Below are 18,212 nucleotides of genomic sequence, written 5' to 3' on the forward strand. Positions count from 1 at the left end.
CAGTTATGTTGGAGTACTTGGGAGGAGCCGCTGCACTGCAATGCCCGGAGCTGAAGGCAGGCAGGGACCAGCAGGGGCCGGAGGTGTTACCCAGGCTGTGGTGGGTGAAGAGGTGGGGCAGCAGTGGGCAGCCTGGCTCCCAGTGTGGCTGGGCAGCAGAGTTCTGGCTGCTGGTGCAGATGGGGCCAGGGAGAGGCTGTCGGGTTGGCAGGAGCCTGGGAGAGGGCTCCACACCCGGGCAGCAACTTTGAACTGAGTCCCCCAAAGGTACTGTTTGTGGTGTCTGTGAGGATGTGGGCAGGGAGATGCACCCGGCTTCTGGCCGGGGGAACTGGTAATGTTGGTGTGTATCTGCTCAGCATCGGGAGGAGGAAGAACGGCTGAGCCTGTACCTGGAGGAGCCACAGCTCTAGTGGCACCAGGGCCTTCTGCAGAAACAACATGTTCCTATAAAACGTCCCAGCTCATGTGGCATGAGTGAGAGCTGGTTTGCATGTGCAACCTGGTAGCTGAGTTTACTCAGCTTTTGAATTCCCACTGTAAAGCCACTCTGATCTTATAAAGGACCAGGAACCCCATGCCCCATCAGCCATCACCGCCATTCTGTGCGGAAACCCTTTGTGCTGCTGCTTTTTCTGGGAAAGCTTTGATGCTGTGCCAGGGATGGGGAGTGGGAGGAAGCCTGGAGCAACTGAGAGACATCAGTATCTACCAGGCAGAGGGGTGAGGAGGAAAAAAGATGGCAGTCCACCCTCCTGGGCTGCCCAGAGCAGCTGGCATTTAACTCTGTAAGGGTCCACATCAGTCTGGCTGCCACACCACTAATGTTGGTGGGACATCTTAATTTAAATAGCTGTTGCAACCAGTAAACTGTTTCTAGATGAAAGAAATAAGTTACAAGAAGAATTAAAATTACCTGCACATCAGTGATTCAAATGACACAGGACTCTTGCTGCCAGAGCCTTCTGTGTGGGTCCTGCATGGGTGAAATGAGTACAGCATCCTGGACCCATTCAGGCTCTGTCAAATCAAAATCCATGATGTGGATCCCACAGTCGTGCTGGGGAGAGAAGCCTTACACTGCAGGTCTGCTGCTCCTGTGGGTGAACTCTGAGCCGAGCCCAGAGCTGCCGCTGGAGATAGAGGTCACACAGCAGAATAGCTTCAATTCCTCTTCTGGTTCTAAAGGCAAAGTGAGCTATCCAAGATCCCTGAGGTTGCAAATGTCCCTTGGCCTTCTTTTGACCCTATATACACCTTACATTCTTCCCTTAATGATTGACATTTGGTGGGTTTGTGCCTTTGGGCACACTGAAGTTGTAGCTGCTTCTTCATCAAAGCAATTGTTTACAGCTGGTTTGAGTTGGATGCCAATAAACAGTATTCTTTTTGTCTCAAAATAAAAAGCAGCTTAAGTCCCTAATGATAAGGATTTTGTGCTTTGTAGAGGAAAAAATTCAGCTAGTTTGGGACAACCAGTCACTTAGCTTAGCAAGTTGGAGTACTTTATACTTCCTGCTAAACTGCCTTTATCTCCTCAAGTGAGCCGGCTATAGATTCTTATCATTGTGGCAGAAGTGATGAGGGTAACATCTTTAGCTGGAAATCATTGGCAACATGTGGAGAAAGCTTAAGATGTTGTCACACTTTAACTTGGTCCTAATCTGTTCAAAGGCAGTTGATACTTTCTAACTGTGCCAGCAGGTAGTGAGAGGGAGTCAAAGACCATCAGGGTGAAATAGCTCCTGCTTTTCTTTGGAGAGTTTATGACTTTCATAAAGCGGGCACAAAGACACTGTGGCGGTAACTGTTATTGTCTAAATTAAGAGCTTATGTTCAACCAACCATATTTCATTAACTTGTACACCCAAGCTTCTACATTTCCTGCCTGCTCCATGCAGTGCTAGAAGCAAATCTTAAATATTTTAACGCCTATTGTCCGTGAAGTGACAAGAGCGATGTGGAGGTCAGCCCTGCCTGTCCAAGCACTGTGACCAGCACGGACAGGCGTGTGCTGCATCTTGCCTACTGCCCTCAAGTTCCCAGGGCAGGCTGCTCTCTGACTCGGGATGTGTGTTGGTGTGAGATCCAAAGAGGCAATTGCTTGCCTTCCAATAACCAATTGAGATACTGTGAACAACCCTTAAATGCCAAAATGTAGGACCAAACTGCCGATGGAGCTGATGTTTCTAAAGCCATGGTCTCTGTGAAAGAGGACCCAATCCTGTTCCTGATGCTTCCTGAGGAGTTTTGCATCTCACTTACTTGGAGCAAAAGCTGACACAGCTTCTCCTCCCTTGTTTTTCTTTAACAGATCATCTTAGTAACATCAGAGCTCTTGGTGAGCAAACTTCTATGCATTTCAGCAAATATTGCATTTTGGAAAAAAGGGCTTTGTCAACTCTGTAGAAAGGGCAGTGCAATCAGCAGGATTTCTTTTCAATCAGATACTCAACAAGGCATCTCATTTTTGGAAACATATATGGAACTCTGAGCAACACCATGTAGCATTTTGGTGCTTTTATAGAACAATTCCAAGCCATACAAATTTTCTTGCTGAAAGAAAGGAATGTGCTGGTAAGATATGAGGGGATTTTGTACACTTTTTCTCTAACAGGCATCTCTATTTTTTCTCTGTGTGTGTATAGTATATATGCATACACTTAACCAAAAGTTAAGTAGTATTTAAGTATTTCAGCTTTGACCTACTTACAACTTTCATTTAATTAAAAATAAATGTGAAAAAGTTAATAAAATGTTTAGACAAACCTTTCAGTCTCGTGAGCTTAAAGGAATAATCCTCTTTGCATGCCTAATAATGTTGTTGGTGTCTAATGGGATTTCATTTTCACACATGTGGAAGTGTCCTGTGTTATAAATGTTTGACTGCTGGAATAACTTAAATCCTGTGCAGGCGTTTGAGGCAGGAGGAGGGTCTGGGTGTGCTGTAGGGCCCTGCTTACTGATAAATCTCTTTGTTTGGGTTTAGAGCATCTAGTTACTAAAGCCTGAATACAAACACAGATGCTGATAGCTGAGTTTTAGAACTCTGTCAACCATATTCAGCCTTACAGAAGCCAGGATGTTTTCATAGTTCTGTGTCTAATCTTAAAAATTCAGTTTATTGAGCAACTTTAGTAGTCATCTATACTAGAACAACCAGGCTCATCTGTTCTTTAATTTAAAAAAGATGAATCAGATGTTTCAAGTCTTCAAGAAACACTGTATTAAGAGAAGTATTTATTTTCCATCCTAATATTAATAGTAAGTAATTGACATAAGCTTAATAAGAGCCACTTCACATTACAAGAATAAATTACCTTTCTTAGGCATTGCAGCAGACCCCTTTAGTTACCTGAGTTTTGGGGGTTTGAGTAGGGGTTTTCTAGTGTTCCTTCTCCTTTTTCAATGGTCCTTTTTACAAAGCTCTATGCCTCTGGTAAGAGTCTTTTGTTTTTATCAGAAGAACAAAGTTTGTGAAAGAAGGACTATAAAGAGAAACCATGTGAGATGATTGGAGGAAAAAAAAAATCTCATCCATTAAAGGTCAGCCTAAAAGAGCACGATTTTTGCCAGAATGTAGCTGGAACTTTGTAAGACAAGCAGCAACTTTTCATGCTCAGATGGGGATTCTTGGGTTAAATTGCTATCTTTGAGTTCTGAACTTGGAAAGGTATTAAAGTGGAATTAAACCTTTACACAATCCTGCTCTTGTGTCATTCAGGATTTTTTTGGGTTCTGTTTAATTGTACATCACAGCAGGGTTCTGAGTGACTGGTGCTTTAAAGAAATGAAGGGTAGGGTTAAGTCTGCAGCCCACTGCTCCCTGCTAATCCTTCTTGTTCCTTGAAGAAGGATTTACTTTTGCTGCCAGCTTGTGAAAGACTTTCCTCCTCCCAAAGAGATTGTTGTGGCTTTCCTGGGGAGGTGTGGTTGCTATAGCAGGGAGTCACGCCTGGGTATTCTCTCAAACCCTACTGAGAATGGGCCAAAAAAGAGCCAAAGAAGAGTAAAACTGGGGATTAAAAAATGGAACAATGGGAGAGAGGAAGATAGGAGTGGGAACAAATGGGAATTACAGCACCAAAAATAATGCTAAGTGACAAAAAGAGGAAATAGAAAAATAATAGCTGACAGTTGGACTGAAAAGACAAACACTACAAAAGAACAATTTATTTTCAACAGGCAAACAACATAAAAAGGCATCTGGGAAATAAGACACAGCCCTATGTTGAGGACTTTTTTTGGTTCGTACTGTACTGCGAACATACATGCACCAAGTACACAAAACTGCATCATGCCTCCCTCCCAGTTCCACCTTTGCCACAAGCTGTTTATTTGAAACAAAACCTTCTTGGGTTTTAAACTGTGTGTTTATTTATTAGCTGTTAAATTATGTCTCTAACTGTGTCTGTTCCTAGGGACATAAGGTAGGGTAATTTTGGGCTTTTCAATATTAAATATTGTCATGCATATCAACAGTAGGAGAAAAGATACAACTCTGCTCAAATTCTGTTCTTGAATGCTTTCCAGGGAAATAACTTCCTCCAGTGGGCACTGGGTTTTGCTGTTGCTTACTGGAGACAAATTCTTTAGCTCATGCCATGGCAATGCCCTGACACCTCTACCTGGCCCTGCTGCAGGCTGTGCCCCCTCCTCTCCCTGCTGCAGCTGACTCCTCACTTTGGCTCAGCCAGCTCATCCCTGTGTCAAAGTTTTCCTGTAGGAGTTTAGAAACTGTATTTTGCTCCTAATCCCCTTTGCTCTACTGACAAAACACAGCCTAATTTTGCAAATATTCGAATATTTCCATCTCAGTGAAAGAAGCAGAAATTTTCATTCAGTGGAAAATTTGTCACAATGCAAATAGAATTTAAAAAGGAACCAGTGCCACATCTAACAGCAAATCTCTCTGAATGCCTTTCCTGCACCCCACTGCTTTATATACAGGGGAGGCAGAGAGATATAATAGATGAAACATTTTGTTTATGAAGTGTCTATGTTTTGTTTTATTTCACATGTTTTTGCAATATAGATAACATATTACACCACAGAGCTTTCATTGCCTTGTGCTATAAAGATACTATAAAGCTTTTCTGGGTATTAATAATAGATTGTGTTGATGAGTTTGGAGAAGCTGGCAATAGACCCCCCACTGCAAAGACATTAACACCACAGGACTAAGGTATCTTTCCCTTGCAAATCAGTTGCTAAATTGGCTGTGCTGATGAGTTTGGGCACAAGCTCTCCACCAGCATCACTGCAGCAGGCACAGGAAGTGATTTTGTTTTATACTGGCAAATAACATTTCTTCCTTTCAATGTTCTTAGTTGCGAGGAAAGCCTTGTGTAAATTCTTTCCCTAAGTCGTTCTTGCCCGCCAAGAAATAACTTAGAAATTACATTTGAATTGCTTTGACATGATTATTTTTTCCTGTAAAAGTGAAGACTGGGCCACTGAATCACAGCAGTACAATTTCCCTGCTTATGGGGCCTTTAGGGTGAAATCTGGTATAAAAATTGCATTAGCAGACTTTCCCTGTGTTGTTGGTGATGTAAATTCAGTGTGCCATTTAGAGAACAAGAAGGATGAAATGTCTGTCAGAGCAGAGGCTGGAGCCGGCATCCCGGCCCCGAGAGGGGCTGTTCCACGGCACCCCTGCACAGGCCACTTCACCCACTGCATACTGGCGAGGGCACAAAGGGAGAAGACGGAGGTGGATTTAATGTACTTTGTCTAAATAACTGAATAAAAATCCAAAGGTAAAAAAGGGAGTGCCTGGTTTGTTTTGGTGACCACTGCCCCCTGCTAGGTAGAGCTGCAGCAGAAGCACAAAAGCCAAGACAAATAAGATGCTTTTATAGCCCATCAGTGGGATTCGGAGAATGCAAAAAAACATGGCAGCAGAAGCCTATTTAGCCTCTTTGAAGCTCATGGACAAAAATAAAATTATTTCACAAATGTTTGCACTGCCTAGAAATATAATTCTAACAAAATCATCATGTTTTGTTAATTCATTAAGTCTTCTTAATTGCAGCCCCAGCTTTATCAATTCAATTGGTGCCCTTAACTTTTATAACAGTTTCTGTTCTACAGAAAAGATTAGAAGAAAATTGCAGCCATAATCTGTACAGTGCAATTGCCGGGCTATAAAGAGGAATGGGAGTAGCTGAGAAGAGCAATTGGATTCCCAAAGGTGGAGCACAGTAGAGCAATATCAGTGACTTTGTAAATGAAAAATTGTTTTAATTCCCTTCTAACAGCAATAATTCTATTCTTCATAAATTTTTCCATCAAAGTGTTGTATGGAAAAATTCTATAAAATAGAACAGCATGGCAGTGATGGAAGACAGTTGAACGAAGTGGTCAATTAGGGGATGGAAATTAAGCAAAGAGAAGAATTCATTCTGTCACATTCTGCTCAAAGCGAGAAACTGCTCTGCACTTTGCATTTTATGTTGTACTTTATAGTTAAGGGAGATGTAACTATTTAGGTCATTCTGGTCCCACTTGAGCAAGTTGCATTAGGCTGTAAGCTTTAAATTCTGTGTGTTTTTGTGCTTTTGTCAAAGCATCTCAGTTCCACCCCAGAGCTGCTGGTGCCCACAGGTCTGAGGTGGCCAGCGAGGGCTGGTGGGCACTGTGACAGTGGGCGCTGGTGCCTCTGACAGTGCCCATGGTCAACGTCCCACCAGCTTCAGAGCAAGATTTGGCTGGGATAAGATGTGGTCCCTATCACTATTTCAGCCATCAGCTTGTCTTGGCAGGGGAGTACAGTACTCCTCATGGAAATACAGGTAAAATATTACATGAAGAAAAAGTCACTCATTACCAAGATAGGCAATATGTAATTTGTGAGTCTAAATCCACGTTGTGAAGTGCAGATTTAATACAAGCTTTCACCAGTGGCTGGTATTCATACTACAGCACCTGTGGATAGAGGGTTAATAAATATTTTCTTTAGTTCTCCCTGAAGAAGAAAAAGGTTTCTTTGTTTTAGTTTCTCTCTAAATATTACAGGTTTTTTCCTAGAAACTTTTAAATTTTGCACATTTTATTACTACTTGATGAAAGGGAATTATCTTTCTCATACTGAAGTTTCAGCTATGAAATTTGCTTTAATAAACAATGTCATTATTTCTTCAGCAGGGAAAATAATTTAAATGGATTATTTCTTTTTTAAGGGGGTGGGGGGTTTCAAATCATAAATTTGTAATATTCCTGTTCTGCTTTACTGCATTCAGGATGTTTTGTATATTCCTAATTGAGTGCAACCAAACAACAGTTTTTCCGCTTTATAAGCACCGATGAGCTGTAAGACACTACAAAATATATTCAAGTCCTGCACTAGAAAAGCCCCATGCATACCGTTTTTGCAATCCTATGTCATATAAAGAAATATCAAAATTTATCCCAAAGAACCAGATGTCTTTCATTAGTAATTTAATTTCTTCTCTTAATAAAACTCAGTTGTGTGGAAAACATACTATATTTTACACTAGATCTACCCTGTTTGATAGCACAGGAGTGTGGAGTGAACTCCCAGCATCAGAGCAGGCCAGCAGGGGTCCGGGCTGTGAGCAGAGGGAAAAGCATCACACTTAGAGACTGCACCAAGAGTACTTACAAAAGCTGTGACCACTGCCTTTGCATGTTTATCAAATAAAGAAAAGCCAGGTGTCTGCTGTGGTTGTTGCAACACATAATGTCAGAGTAACGCAGAAAGGGAAATGACTGAAGGTCTCTGATAGGTAGGAAGCAGCATCTGTCCTCTTGCATACATCAAACACAGCTTAGTAACTTCCTATTTACTGCTTCATGGCAGAGGCCCAGTAAATAAACAACCTGACTGAATTAGTCTATTTTTCTACCTTTGTCCTGTATAACAAACCTCTTGAACCATGCTTAATGTGAATGGTAAATTTCACACTGCACATGGACATCTCTCAGCACAGATTAAATTAGTTATAATAAAACAATTAAAATCTATTTGTCCACAGACAGGAGGAAATGAAGGACCTGGCTGAGCCACAGAAAGGTAAAGGGTGGGTTGTCAGGACACCAGGAGAGTAAACAGCAGAGCTGTGATTCTCAGGAGCAAAGCAGGGTCAAACTTACTGTGAGATAAGTGCACGGGATATAATAAATCAGGGGTTCGCATTGCACTCCAGATGGCTGTGCCATGCAGGAAGGCACAGTGGATCATGTAACTGTGGTTGTTTCTAAGGATTACTGATTCAGCCTGCCTTCACAGGGATATCCTAACAAATAAAATCTTTATGGCCTCTTCCGTTGGTGAACTTTTTCATGTACTGGTTAAAGTCAGGACATGTCTTAGCATTTGCATTGTCCCTGACACATATGTAAAATTAATTTAAGTTTCACACAGTTTTAGCTGGTAAAGGCTTTTTGATTATCTAGTACTGTAAAGTTGCTTCACAGCATTTATTGTAAATAGTCTGATGGACAGACAGGCCATTGTTCTGAGCTTTAGCTTGGCTGAGTCCCCCAAGTGTTCCAGGCATAGAGGCAAGCACACTTAAAAACCCCTAAACCCATTGAGTTGTCTTTCAAAATTGTCCAGGCAACAGAATTTATTTATAAAACTCTGCAATCATTGATTCAAAACAAGGTTTTCTTGTTCTGCTTTTCTTCTTTGTCCTCTTTGAACTGTTTTCTCTGGAATGTTTTCGTTGTGCTTAGGAGTCGGAGATTTCCTGCAGCTTCTAATAAAGGCATTTGATTTCTACTCTCCACATACTTTAACACATCCAAGGATTTTGAGGTTTGACATTAGCTTAAGAGAGCTGGAGATAATCAGCCATGGGGCTAAAAAGCCAGAGTTATGCAAATTATTTGTAAAATGTATAGAAAGCAAAAAAAAAAAAAAAAAAAAAATTCCTTTAAATGTGGTTGGTGTGGGACAGTCTTTGTCTCAGCACAGAATATCTGTGTGCTCCCCTCCAAATTTATGGCTTTGATTGAAACCTGTAAAGGGGTGATCTGTAAAGTATTCCTGCTATCCTACACTTCCCAACAGGTTTATTACCATTCGTTTATAAAATGAACAGTCTAACGAGCAGTGGTTTAGATCACACCTATCAAAGTCTGGTCATTTGTCAAGATTAGTTTCCTGTTGTGAGATTGCCTTGTGCAAAAAGAGTGCATAACCTTGTGTTCCTCTTGGGAAGCTGAAAAAATACCTATAAACACCCTATAAGATAGGTTTAATGAAGATTTTATAATCTCAGAATTCAACCCAATATGCTGCTCTGTGTGTGTGTGTATTTGTGTGAATGGATGTTATAATACAGAGTACCTGTGTACAGGGGAGGGAATTTTCTTGATAAGAGTTAAATTCAGGATATGAAGTCCGTGCAGTCAGGGCAATTTAATGTTCATTTGAATGACTCTGATGACAGTGTAATTCGTTATAGCTAAAAGGCTGCCTTGGGAAACACGGTTGCAAAAGCACCATCTTTACGGGAATAGTTGGTTGTCAGTAAATAACAGAAAGTATTTTCTGTTCACATTGGATACATTTATTTCAAAGAAAAAGTAAAAACACTTTACAAAGAAAAGTAAGTACTTACTAAGGCAGTATGACAGCAAAGGTGCAAGTCAGCAAAACAACACGTTCCACAGGACAAGGAAGTTATCTTCGTGTGCCTGTTTGAGGGAAGGTGCAGGGGATTTATGCTTTCCTGAGCTTTCCTTCTTGAAATTACCTGTAATCTGTGTTCCATTTATGTTTTCACTGCCACTGGACGGTGGCGTATCGTGCGGTTTGCTTGGGAGACAACTGGAGGCAGTCGCAGCCTACCCTGGAGCGGCCCCGGCCCCGCCGCACTTTTATGGGTGAGGGACGGGAGCCGCCGGCTCCGCTGCGTGGCCGCTCCCGGGGAGAGCTCCGCGACCTCCCGGCTCCGAGCGGGGCCCTGGAGCCGGGAGCGAGCGCTCCAGTCCAGCCGCACTGTGACCGGACACGCTGTGGGCAGCGGAGCCCCGCGCTCCCGGTACATCCCGGTACGGTCTCGATACATCCCGGTACGGTCCCGGTACATCCCGGTACGGTCCCGGTATGATCCCGGTACGGTCCTGGTACATCCCGGTGTGATCCCGGTACGGTCCCGGTACATCCCGGTACGGTCTCGATACATCCCGGTACAGCCCGGTACATCCCGGTACAGTCCCGGTATGATCCCGGTACGGTCCTGGTACATCCCGGTATGATCCCGGTACATCCCGGTACATCCCGGTGTGATCCCGGTACATCCCGGTGTGATCCCGGTACATCCCGGTACATCCCGGCACGATGCCGGTGTATCCCGGTACATCCCGGCACGATGCCGGTGCATCCCGGTACATCCCGGCACGATGCCGGTGTATCCCGGTACATCCCGGCACGATGCCGGTGTATCCCGGTACATCCCGGCACGATGCCGGTGTATCCCGGTACATCCCGGCACGATGCCGGTGTATCCCGGTACATCCCGGCACGATGCCGGTGCATCCCGGTACATCCCGGCACGATGCCGGTGTATCCCGGTACATCCCGGCACGATGCCGGTGTATCCCGGGGCCAAGCCGTCCCTCCCGCGGCCGGCGGGGACGGCAGAGTGGGGGTGGATGGGGCACAGAGCCTTGGCACCAGTTCCTCCGCTCTTGAGCTCTCCAGGTGTGCCTCGGACAGAGAGGCCAGGCTTGGTTAAATGAATCAAATAAGGTTAAGCAGTTAAATAGAAAAAACCTTTCTCGGTTTTTCAGTGCACCTTTTTTTTCCCCCCCCCCCCCCCCCCCCCCCCCCCCTCTGTGTGTTAATCCTTTCAGCTATAAAATCGTGTAGAGATAAAAATATTTTCTGCTCTAGGAATTTGCTGGCTAAAGCATTGTAAGGAAAGCCTTGCGGACAAAGCAAACTGAGTATATGGAATAAGCCATCCTGTTCATGGCAGTACCCAGGGTCCTGTGTGGCATCAGTTTCCTTTTGATGGATTTCATTCATTACATACCTGGAAAAGAGCCACTCAGCCCACCTTGCATGGCAGCTACCTTGAGGTTGTGCAAAGGTGTGCACTGAGCCAGCCAGGCTCCCAGTGCAGTCACTCCCAGCTCCCGTCTCTCAGCTGTGTTCTGGATGCTGTGTGCAACCACATTGACATTTGCTTTTCCTTCCTGCCCACTCTGACTCCAGCCCTTTGCTGAGGGCTTGTACTGCCATTTTCCTACACTTCTCAGCTCAGACAAAATGGAGGCTCTGGAGGAATGAGTAACTACCACAGCCTTAGCCTTCTAAAATCAGAGAGAATTGTCTTTTTTTGTGAAAAATTATAATTTTGATGATAGGAAAAAGTCAGCATACCCCATGTTAAAAGGCAGAATCTAATTTTTTTTTTTTTTTTTTTTCTGTGAGCATACTGGTGCAGTGGTGTTCATTTCCTTTCTGAAATGTAAATGTTCATGCACCTTGCACTGTGATGTATTGCCATAAAAGACACTGAATTTCAAATCACCAGCACACCATGTGACACAGGGATGTAACAGCAATTCTTCTTTATTTGAGGCAGCCCTTTTCTGAAATCTCACTTAGGGTCATTCCCAGCTGCCCTTAGAAAAGCAAAATAAAATTAATCTAAATAATTCTAACTTAAACCTAGAAAATTAATGATGGATGAAAGAAAGGGTTTATGGAGCATTAATAAGAACTAGTCTGGATACAGTGTGTGTTCTAGGGTTTGTGATTATACTGGTAATTTGACAGATTGTATCACTGCCTATCTCTGCCAAAGGATGTTTCACACCATTTAAAATGCACAGTACTTCCTTCAGAGACAGGTTGTTCTGGAATAACTCAACATCCAAAGAAAAGCTGTGTTATTTCACTCCTCTCTTTATTGATTGCATATGTACAATCATGTGTGTACGCGCACGTGCTCTGCCTCAGCAAAAGCACAGCTTTCACGCTCATTTCTGTGTTTATCAGTCTTCTCAGAGACAGACAATACCAAAAATGGAGAATAATGAAATCTGTTCAGAATAGGGCTTAAGTGCTGAAACCAGAGACCCTGCATAAAACAAGTACAGCATGAGCTGGTCCTTCCTCCAAAAGGTGAATTAAAATACATTTAGGTTTAAGCAATTGTCCGACTTTGGGAGCTGCCTTTTGTTTCTCATTTTGAAAAGAAAAAAACCACTGAGATAAGGACAGATCTTTGTGGGCTTTGTCCACTAAGGAAAGAGACCAAAGGGACTGAGATTTGAAAAAATTGCATGCTGACAATGTTTCCAAGCCTAAGGATGTAAACCTTGCAGTGTGCAGAAGCGTGACCCAGGCTGATCTGTGCAGACATGGTTGGATTCAGATCCGTGCAGGGTATGATCTGACGCTCCCCTTGACTGTGCTGCTTCTTCCTTGCAGGCTGTTCGCTGCCAAGTGCAGCGGCTGCATGGAGAAGATCGCTCCAACGGAGTTCGTGATGCGTGCCCTGGAGTGCGTGTACCACCTGAGCTGCTTCTGCTGCTGCGTGTGCGAGCGCCAGCTGAGGAAAGGGGACGAGTTTGTCCTCAAGGAAGGGCAGCTGCTCTGCAAAAGTGACTATGAGAAAGAGAAAGACTTGTTGAGCTCGGTCAGCCCAGACGACTCAGACTCAGGTGAGCTTTTCCCACACCTGCTCTGACTGGAAAAACTGCATGAGTCTGTAGAGCTTTCTTATAGAAAAGTGCATCCATTTTCACATCCACTTCATCTATATGCATGTGCCACCTATGCAAATTTGCAGGCACAGCTGAAAACATTCCTACTGGCAGTCTGCTTTCCCTAACCTGACTCCCTTCCTTAACTTCCTGCTTAGTAAAAGACAAAATCTTTTTGCTTCCATCGAAGTGTTTTTCTGTAAGATCATAAAGCATTAATCAGGCTGACTTTAGCTACCTGAGACCTCACTCAAGTGAGGCATCAGTATGCTGTTCTCCATAGACATTCTTCCTATGAAGATCTTCTGCACATACAATTTCAGCACTAAACTGGGAAAATGGGCACAGCAGTAATATGATTTTCTATGGGGAATCTCACTGCAAATTACAAATAGTACCTTTAAGAAAGATTGCAAGTGCAACACAGATGTACTGAAGAGAATCTGAAAGTAAGTGAGATGTGGGTTTGTGCCATCATAATTGCACTCTTGTTTCCCAGGAAAATATTTAAGAAAATCAACAGCTACCATTCCATTACATGTACAGATGACATGTTTGCCTGTGGTTTATAGGAAAATGTGTTACTCCATTTTAACTAGGAGCAGAAATTATCCTTAATCTCTAATCTGAGAGCCATAGTCTCCACATGGCTAAAATTTTTATTTCCACATCAGGAATGTCTCAAGACAAAGGTCTCTGCAGACTTGGCAATGCGTGGGACCAGCCACTCTTGGAGCAGTGTTTTAGTTACTGTCACGCTGCGTTTGCAGGGCCTTGAGTACTGGCTCTGGGTTTTCGGTGAATGTGCCTGAGGTGTGGGAGTTCCCCCCTGACTTTCAGCATACCTTGCCCCCCACCAGCTCCAAAGACCCACTGTGCACCTGCCTGGTGTCCACCAAGTGCCCTTGCCCAGCTGTCCACGTGAGGCTGTCCCCACACTGGGGCTGATCACAGGCACCTTCCCCCACCCCTGTCCCACTAACAACCGGTGCTGGCAGCTGCGTTTGGCATCAGCTTTCAGCAGGGGTGGGCTCCTCTTCGGGACCAGATCTGGCTTGTGATCTACAGTGAGGAGCTACCACAGTAGCACAAACCAGTCTCGGTTTCAATTTCATTTCCCTTTGGCACAAAGGGGAGTTTCTTACTCCTGGAGATGCTTTTTTTCCTCATTATTCTCTGCTAGCCAAACCCAAACCTGAAAAACAAGCTGGCAAATTAAACAAAGTTTTTGTATCCCATTGTCTAACACAGTGAAAACACTGATCTCCCAGGGGTCTGTGTGAGAGCACACAATCTGTAAAGCCCTGGCTGAGAATGTGTCCTGCTTCAATCAAACACTGGACACAAAAGTAACTCTCCAATGAGCAGTATTAATCCTCACACACCTTTCCTTAGAAATGGCATGCTGGAAAGTTAATAATGTCATGGTTATTAAAATGACTGAACTTCTCTTTAATCATTAGGCCAAAGATGCTCATTAAAGTAAAAGGTGATTAGACAGCTAGGTGCATAATAATCACACCCAAAAATGAATTAAAGTCTAATTTGTTGATTCCCCAAATGTAGTCTTTCAGTACATAAAAAATTCAGTGTGTTTCTTCAGGTTGAAGTCCCTATAATAATGTGATAGTATTTTCTGAAAGAAAAATCAGTAGTCTGGTCAAATAAAATATGCAGAGTTGAGAAGATGATTTTCACAACAAAATGTGTGTTTACCCCTCAACCTTTGCCACTGTGCTTGAGATTTTCCAGGACAATGTACTAACACGTAATATCACCAGATTTTACGAGTATTCAGAATTTAATTATAGAAAATACAAAGGATCTCTTTGGTCTACACAAACACATAGATACTTGTATGCATTTACTGAGAAAGAGAAGTTTGTGCTTGTACATTCAGACACATTTTAAAACACAGAGGAAGATTACTGATGTTTTCTGTGGGAAGAATAAATGAGATGACAAAGATTATATTTCATATTATCTCTGGAGCTTCAAAACATTCAAAACAGTATTCAGTAACGGGAATCTGCACTATATTTAGTTAGATGGGCTTTGAGATATTTGTGTGATACTTGCTTTATGCTGTTTTGCTGCTGTAGCAGTGCAGGCAGCAGTACCTGTCTGCAGATAATGCTCCAGGAGAAGCTGGACTTCAGCTGTGAAGGTAAATGTGTTTAAAGGTGAGATTGGAGCAGGTGAGCACATGGGACCATGAAGTGCTGGAAGGGCAAAGTCTCTCTGTGCTCAATTCCTGAAAATACTGAAGCATATTATGAATTTCCATCCCCTGATCAGTCCCATGTCCTCAGTTAAAAACTGAAAACATTTTTATGCTTTTGTGGCGTTTGATTTAGGCAGAGCACACAGATCAAAGCTGGTCTCTTCCTGCCCACAGCTGCTTTAGGCATTCAAATAACCATGGGACAATAGTTGAGCCTGTTGACTGAAGAACAGTTCTCAAACATTCTGTTTTCTTGGTGGAACAATTGCAATTATATATGCTTTTTTCACCAGTCAAAAGTGACGATGAAGATGGAGATGTTAAGCCCACCAAAGGCCAAGTAACCCAAGGAAAAGGAAGCGATGATGGGAAGGACCCAAGAAGACCTAAACGACCAAGGACAATACTTACTACACAGCAGAGACGAGCATTCAAAGCATCCTTTGAAGTGTCTTCTAAGCCCTGCAGAAAGGTAGGTGCTTCATCAGGGTCCAAGTCAGCTCTGACAGCAGGCCACAGCCCTAGACAGCCCTGCCCCTTCCTGGGGCAATAGCAGTTCCCCTGGGGTGAGAGCAGAGCACTCTTTTTGCACAGAAGTCTTTTATGGGTAAAATTTAGTGTCATTTTCCTTAGCTCACACTCTTTGTTCAGTAGTTACAGAGCTGGTAGCGCTATCAGGGGCAGAACCTGACAAGACTCTGCAAAAATATGATGAATTTTTAAAAGTAATTCCATACATTCAATTTTTATTGTAAGTACAAATGTTCCTCCTAACAAAACAGATTAGTGTTTTTTGGGTTTTTTTTAACTTATGAAAAATTGCATCATTAAGCATTTCCTCCTGCAGGTCAGAGAAACATTGGCAGCTGAAACAGGGCTCAGCGTGCGAGTCGTCCAGGTCTGGTTTCAAAACCAAAGAGCAAAGGTAGGCTGTTTGTCACATTCTCAAAAGTCAAATGCAGGCTGTGCCTCGACATGGGCTCTTGCCCTGGATGCAGCTCACACTGCAGAAGCCCCTTGGCTGAGCTCTATGTGTTCTGCCTGCTCTGCTCTCCACATCCACACTAGAAAGGCAACTTCCAAATACAGACATTAAATTAAATATGCTCAAAGCAGCTCAGGGTTGGGAGTAAATTTTGCATGTAAATCTGAACTGGAAACTTAAATGTTTAAGCTTAGAATTGAAACTGAACCCACAACAGTGTGTGCATAAGTATAAATGGCCTGCGTTAACTGATAGCATGTTTGCAGACATGTACATTACAGTTTTGTAAAGAAATAAAATTGTTGCATTTGGAGCTATAAAATTGTTCTGTTCTTCTGCTTTTCTTAGATGAAAAAGCTAGCACGAAGGCACCAACAGCAGCAGGAGCAACAGAACTCGCAGCGACTAGGACAAGGTAGGGGATTTGTGAAAAAGCAGTGAGAGAGAATCTGCAGCTGTCTGCAAGTGCTATTCCCACATGATACTTTAATACAGCGATCCAGGGCGTGATCTGGATTTGCAGGTCTGTGGGTGACGTGTGCCATCAGCAGTGGAAGGACACAGAGGTGTGCCCGAGTGCCCCCGCCAGCTTACCCCAAGTTCTCCTGGTGGGATCAGACCCCAGAGGCGCTCACACAGAAGTTGTTACCTTGTTTCTGGTAGAAATGTGCCACGAGGAGGTGTTTGCACTGGAGGAAATCTCCAGGAGGCTTGCTCCAGACAGATCCTCCAGTTTGTTTTCTTCTGCAGTAAGGGGCACAGTGCTCAGCTGGGAATCTGCACAGGTGTCAGCGTTACTGCCCCAGCCAAGGCACGGAGAGCCCCCCGTGCCCCCACAAGTGTCAGACTGCACAGAGGCACTGGGACTTGCTCTGCTGCTCTGGAGATACTCTTGAGTATCTCCAGTTCCCAAGACCTTTCAGCCTCAAGTCCTCCATTTTACCCAGAGCAGAAAAACTGGGACCAGCAGAAGTTAGAGGATAACTGGGCTCAGTCATACAGAGTATAAAGACTTCGGGAGGATAGGGGCCAGGACCTAGGAGCTCCAGAAATTATGTAGTCAGAAATTACAAGTCTTTACATTTACAATTTACATTTACAATTTACATTTACATTTACATTTACATTCACATTTACATTTACAAGCTCATTGCTCAGGGTTCTGTGCTCAGACAAAATTTGGAAAGTTTCTCTGACTGACAGGATACCCTAGCTGTGTTTGCTAGGATTCATTGCTGCCACTGATTCTGCCCTTTCCCCAGCAGTAACTGTGCCTCCTCTTTGCTTTGCAGAAGTAATGTCCAACCGAATGGAAGGGATGATGACATCTTACACACCACTTGCACCACCACAGCAGCAGATTGTAGCAATGGAGCAAAGCAGTTATGGCACAGATCCATTTCAGCAGGGTCTTACCCCTCCACAAATGCCAGGCGACCACATGAACCCCTATGGTAAGGCATGCCTCATTCTGCCACATCCCAAGTAGCTGGGTCCATGTGCTGGATCACACACAGGGGCAGCAGCTTTACTGGCTTTTAGAATATTTTTTCTGGGATTTGTACCAGTCAGTTTTATTTGTGTATTTTCTTGTACACATAAGGGGGTAGAACAGAGCTCATCTCAAGCTCTGGACACCTTTCAAAACTATTTCACAGTATAATTCTGATAAATTATAAGCAAGCAACATTACCTCTCCTAGCTCCACTTTTTTAAACCATTGTCCAAGACACTGAAAAATAAACACTCCCAAATTCTAGCTCCCTCACAAATTTTTCCTTTTTTCATAGAAGCTTTGAGGAAAAAGTGCCTTCAATAAAGAGAAGTAATCTATTCATTACAAAATGAATAAGCAGCCCTGTAAGACCACTCAGATTGGATGCGTGGATTTGTTAAAGAACAGTTCTTGAGCTACTAAGAGATGGGTTACCACAGGACATTTCTCCTGCATAGTTTTATTCTCTGTCCCAAATCAAGATGACGGTTTGCTTTCAGGATTGCTTGACCACACATCAAACGCATTGCAAGCACTAAATGCTCTATTATTGATTCTGGACAATTGCAGTGTGGCATTTAAAAAGAATTTCAGAGGATTTTTCAGACTGTGATTCTCGGCCTTGCGGTAGCCCACAAGGGCCTGTTTCAGACTCCTTTCTGCTGACCAGGAGCACTTCACTGTAGAGGCTCACATGCGCATCACTGTCCTGAGCACAGCGTGCACAGGCCAACAGGAAATCTGCTTTGGGTCTGTGTCAATACTTTTGCCACTGAGACAAGTCCATGGTGCACACCGGGAAGTTTGGGAGGTCC

At 43.5% G+C, this 18,212-nt stretch overlaps 1 protein-coding gene across 1 annotated transcript in view; it reads left to right on the forward strand.

The window, feature by feature from the left end:
• LMX1B (LIM homeobox transcription factor 1 beta) overlaps positions 1 to 18,212 on the forward strand; it is an 84,478-nt gene that overhangs the window by 64,787 nt on the left and 1,479 nt on the right. Inside the window, exons 3-7 of the mRNA XM_086858174.1 lie at positions 12,419 to 12,651; positions 15,211 to 15,389; positions 15,765 to 15,842; positions 16,251 to 16,317; positions 17,195 to 17,356. Of these exons, the coding sequence (XP_086714300.1) occupies positions 12,419 to 12,651; positions 15,211 to 15,389; positions 15,765 to 15,842; positions 16,251 to 16,317; positions 17,195 to 17,356 (719 nt within the window). The remainder of the gene's footprint in view (positions 1 to 12,418; positions 12,652 to 15,210; positions 15,390 to 15,764; positions 15,843 to 16,250; positions 16,318 to 17,194; positions 17,357 to 18,212) is intronic.

Source organism: Cyanistes caeruleus, chromosome 20 (assembly GCF_971803275.1).
Source record: "Cyanistes caeruleus chromosome 20, bCyaCae1.hap1.1, whole genome shotgun sequence".
In the NCBI taxonomy this organism is placed as follows: Eukaryota; Metazoa; Chordata; class Aves; order Passeriformes; family Paridae; genus Cyanistes; species Cyanistes caeruleus.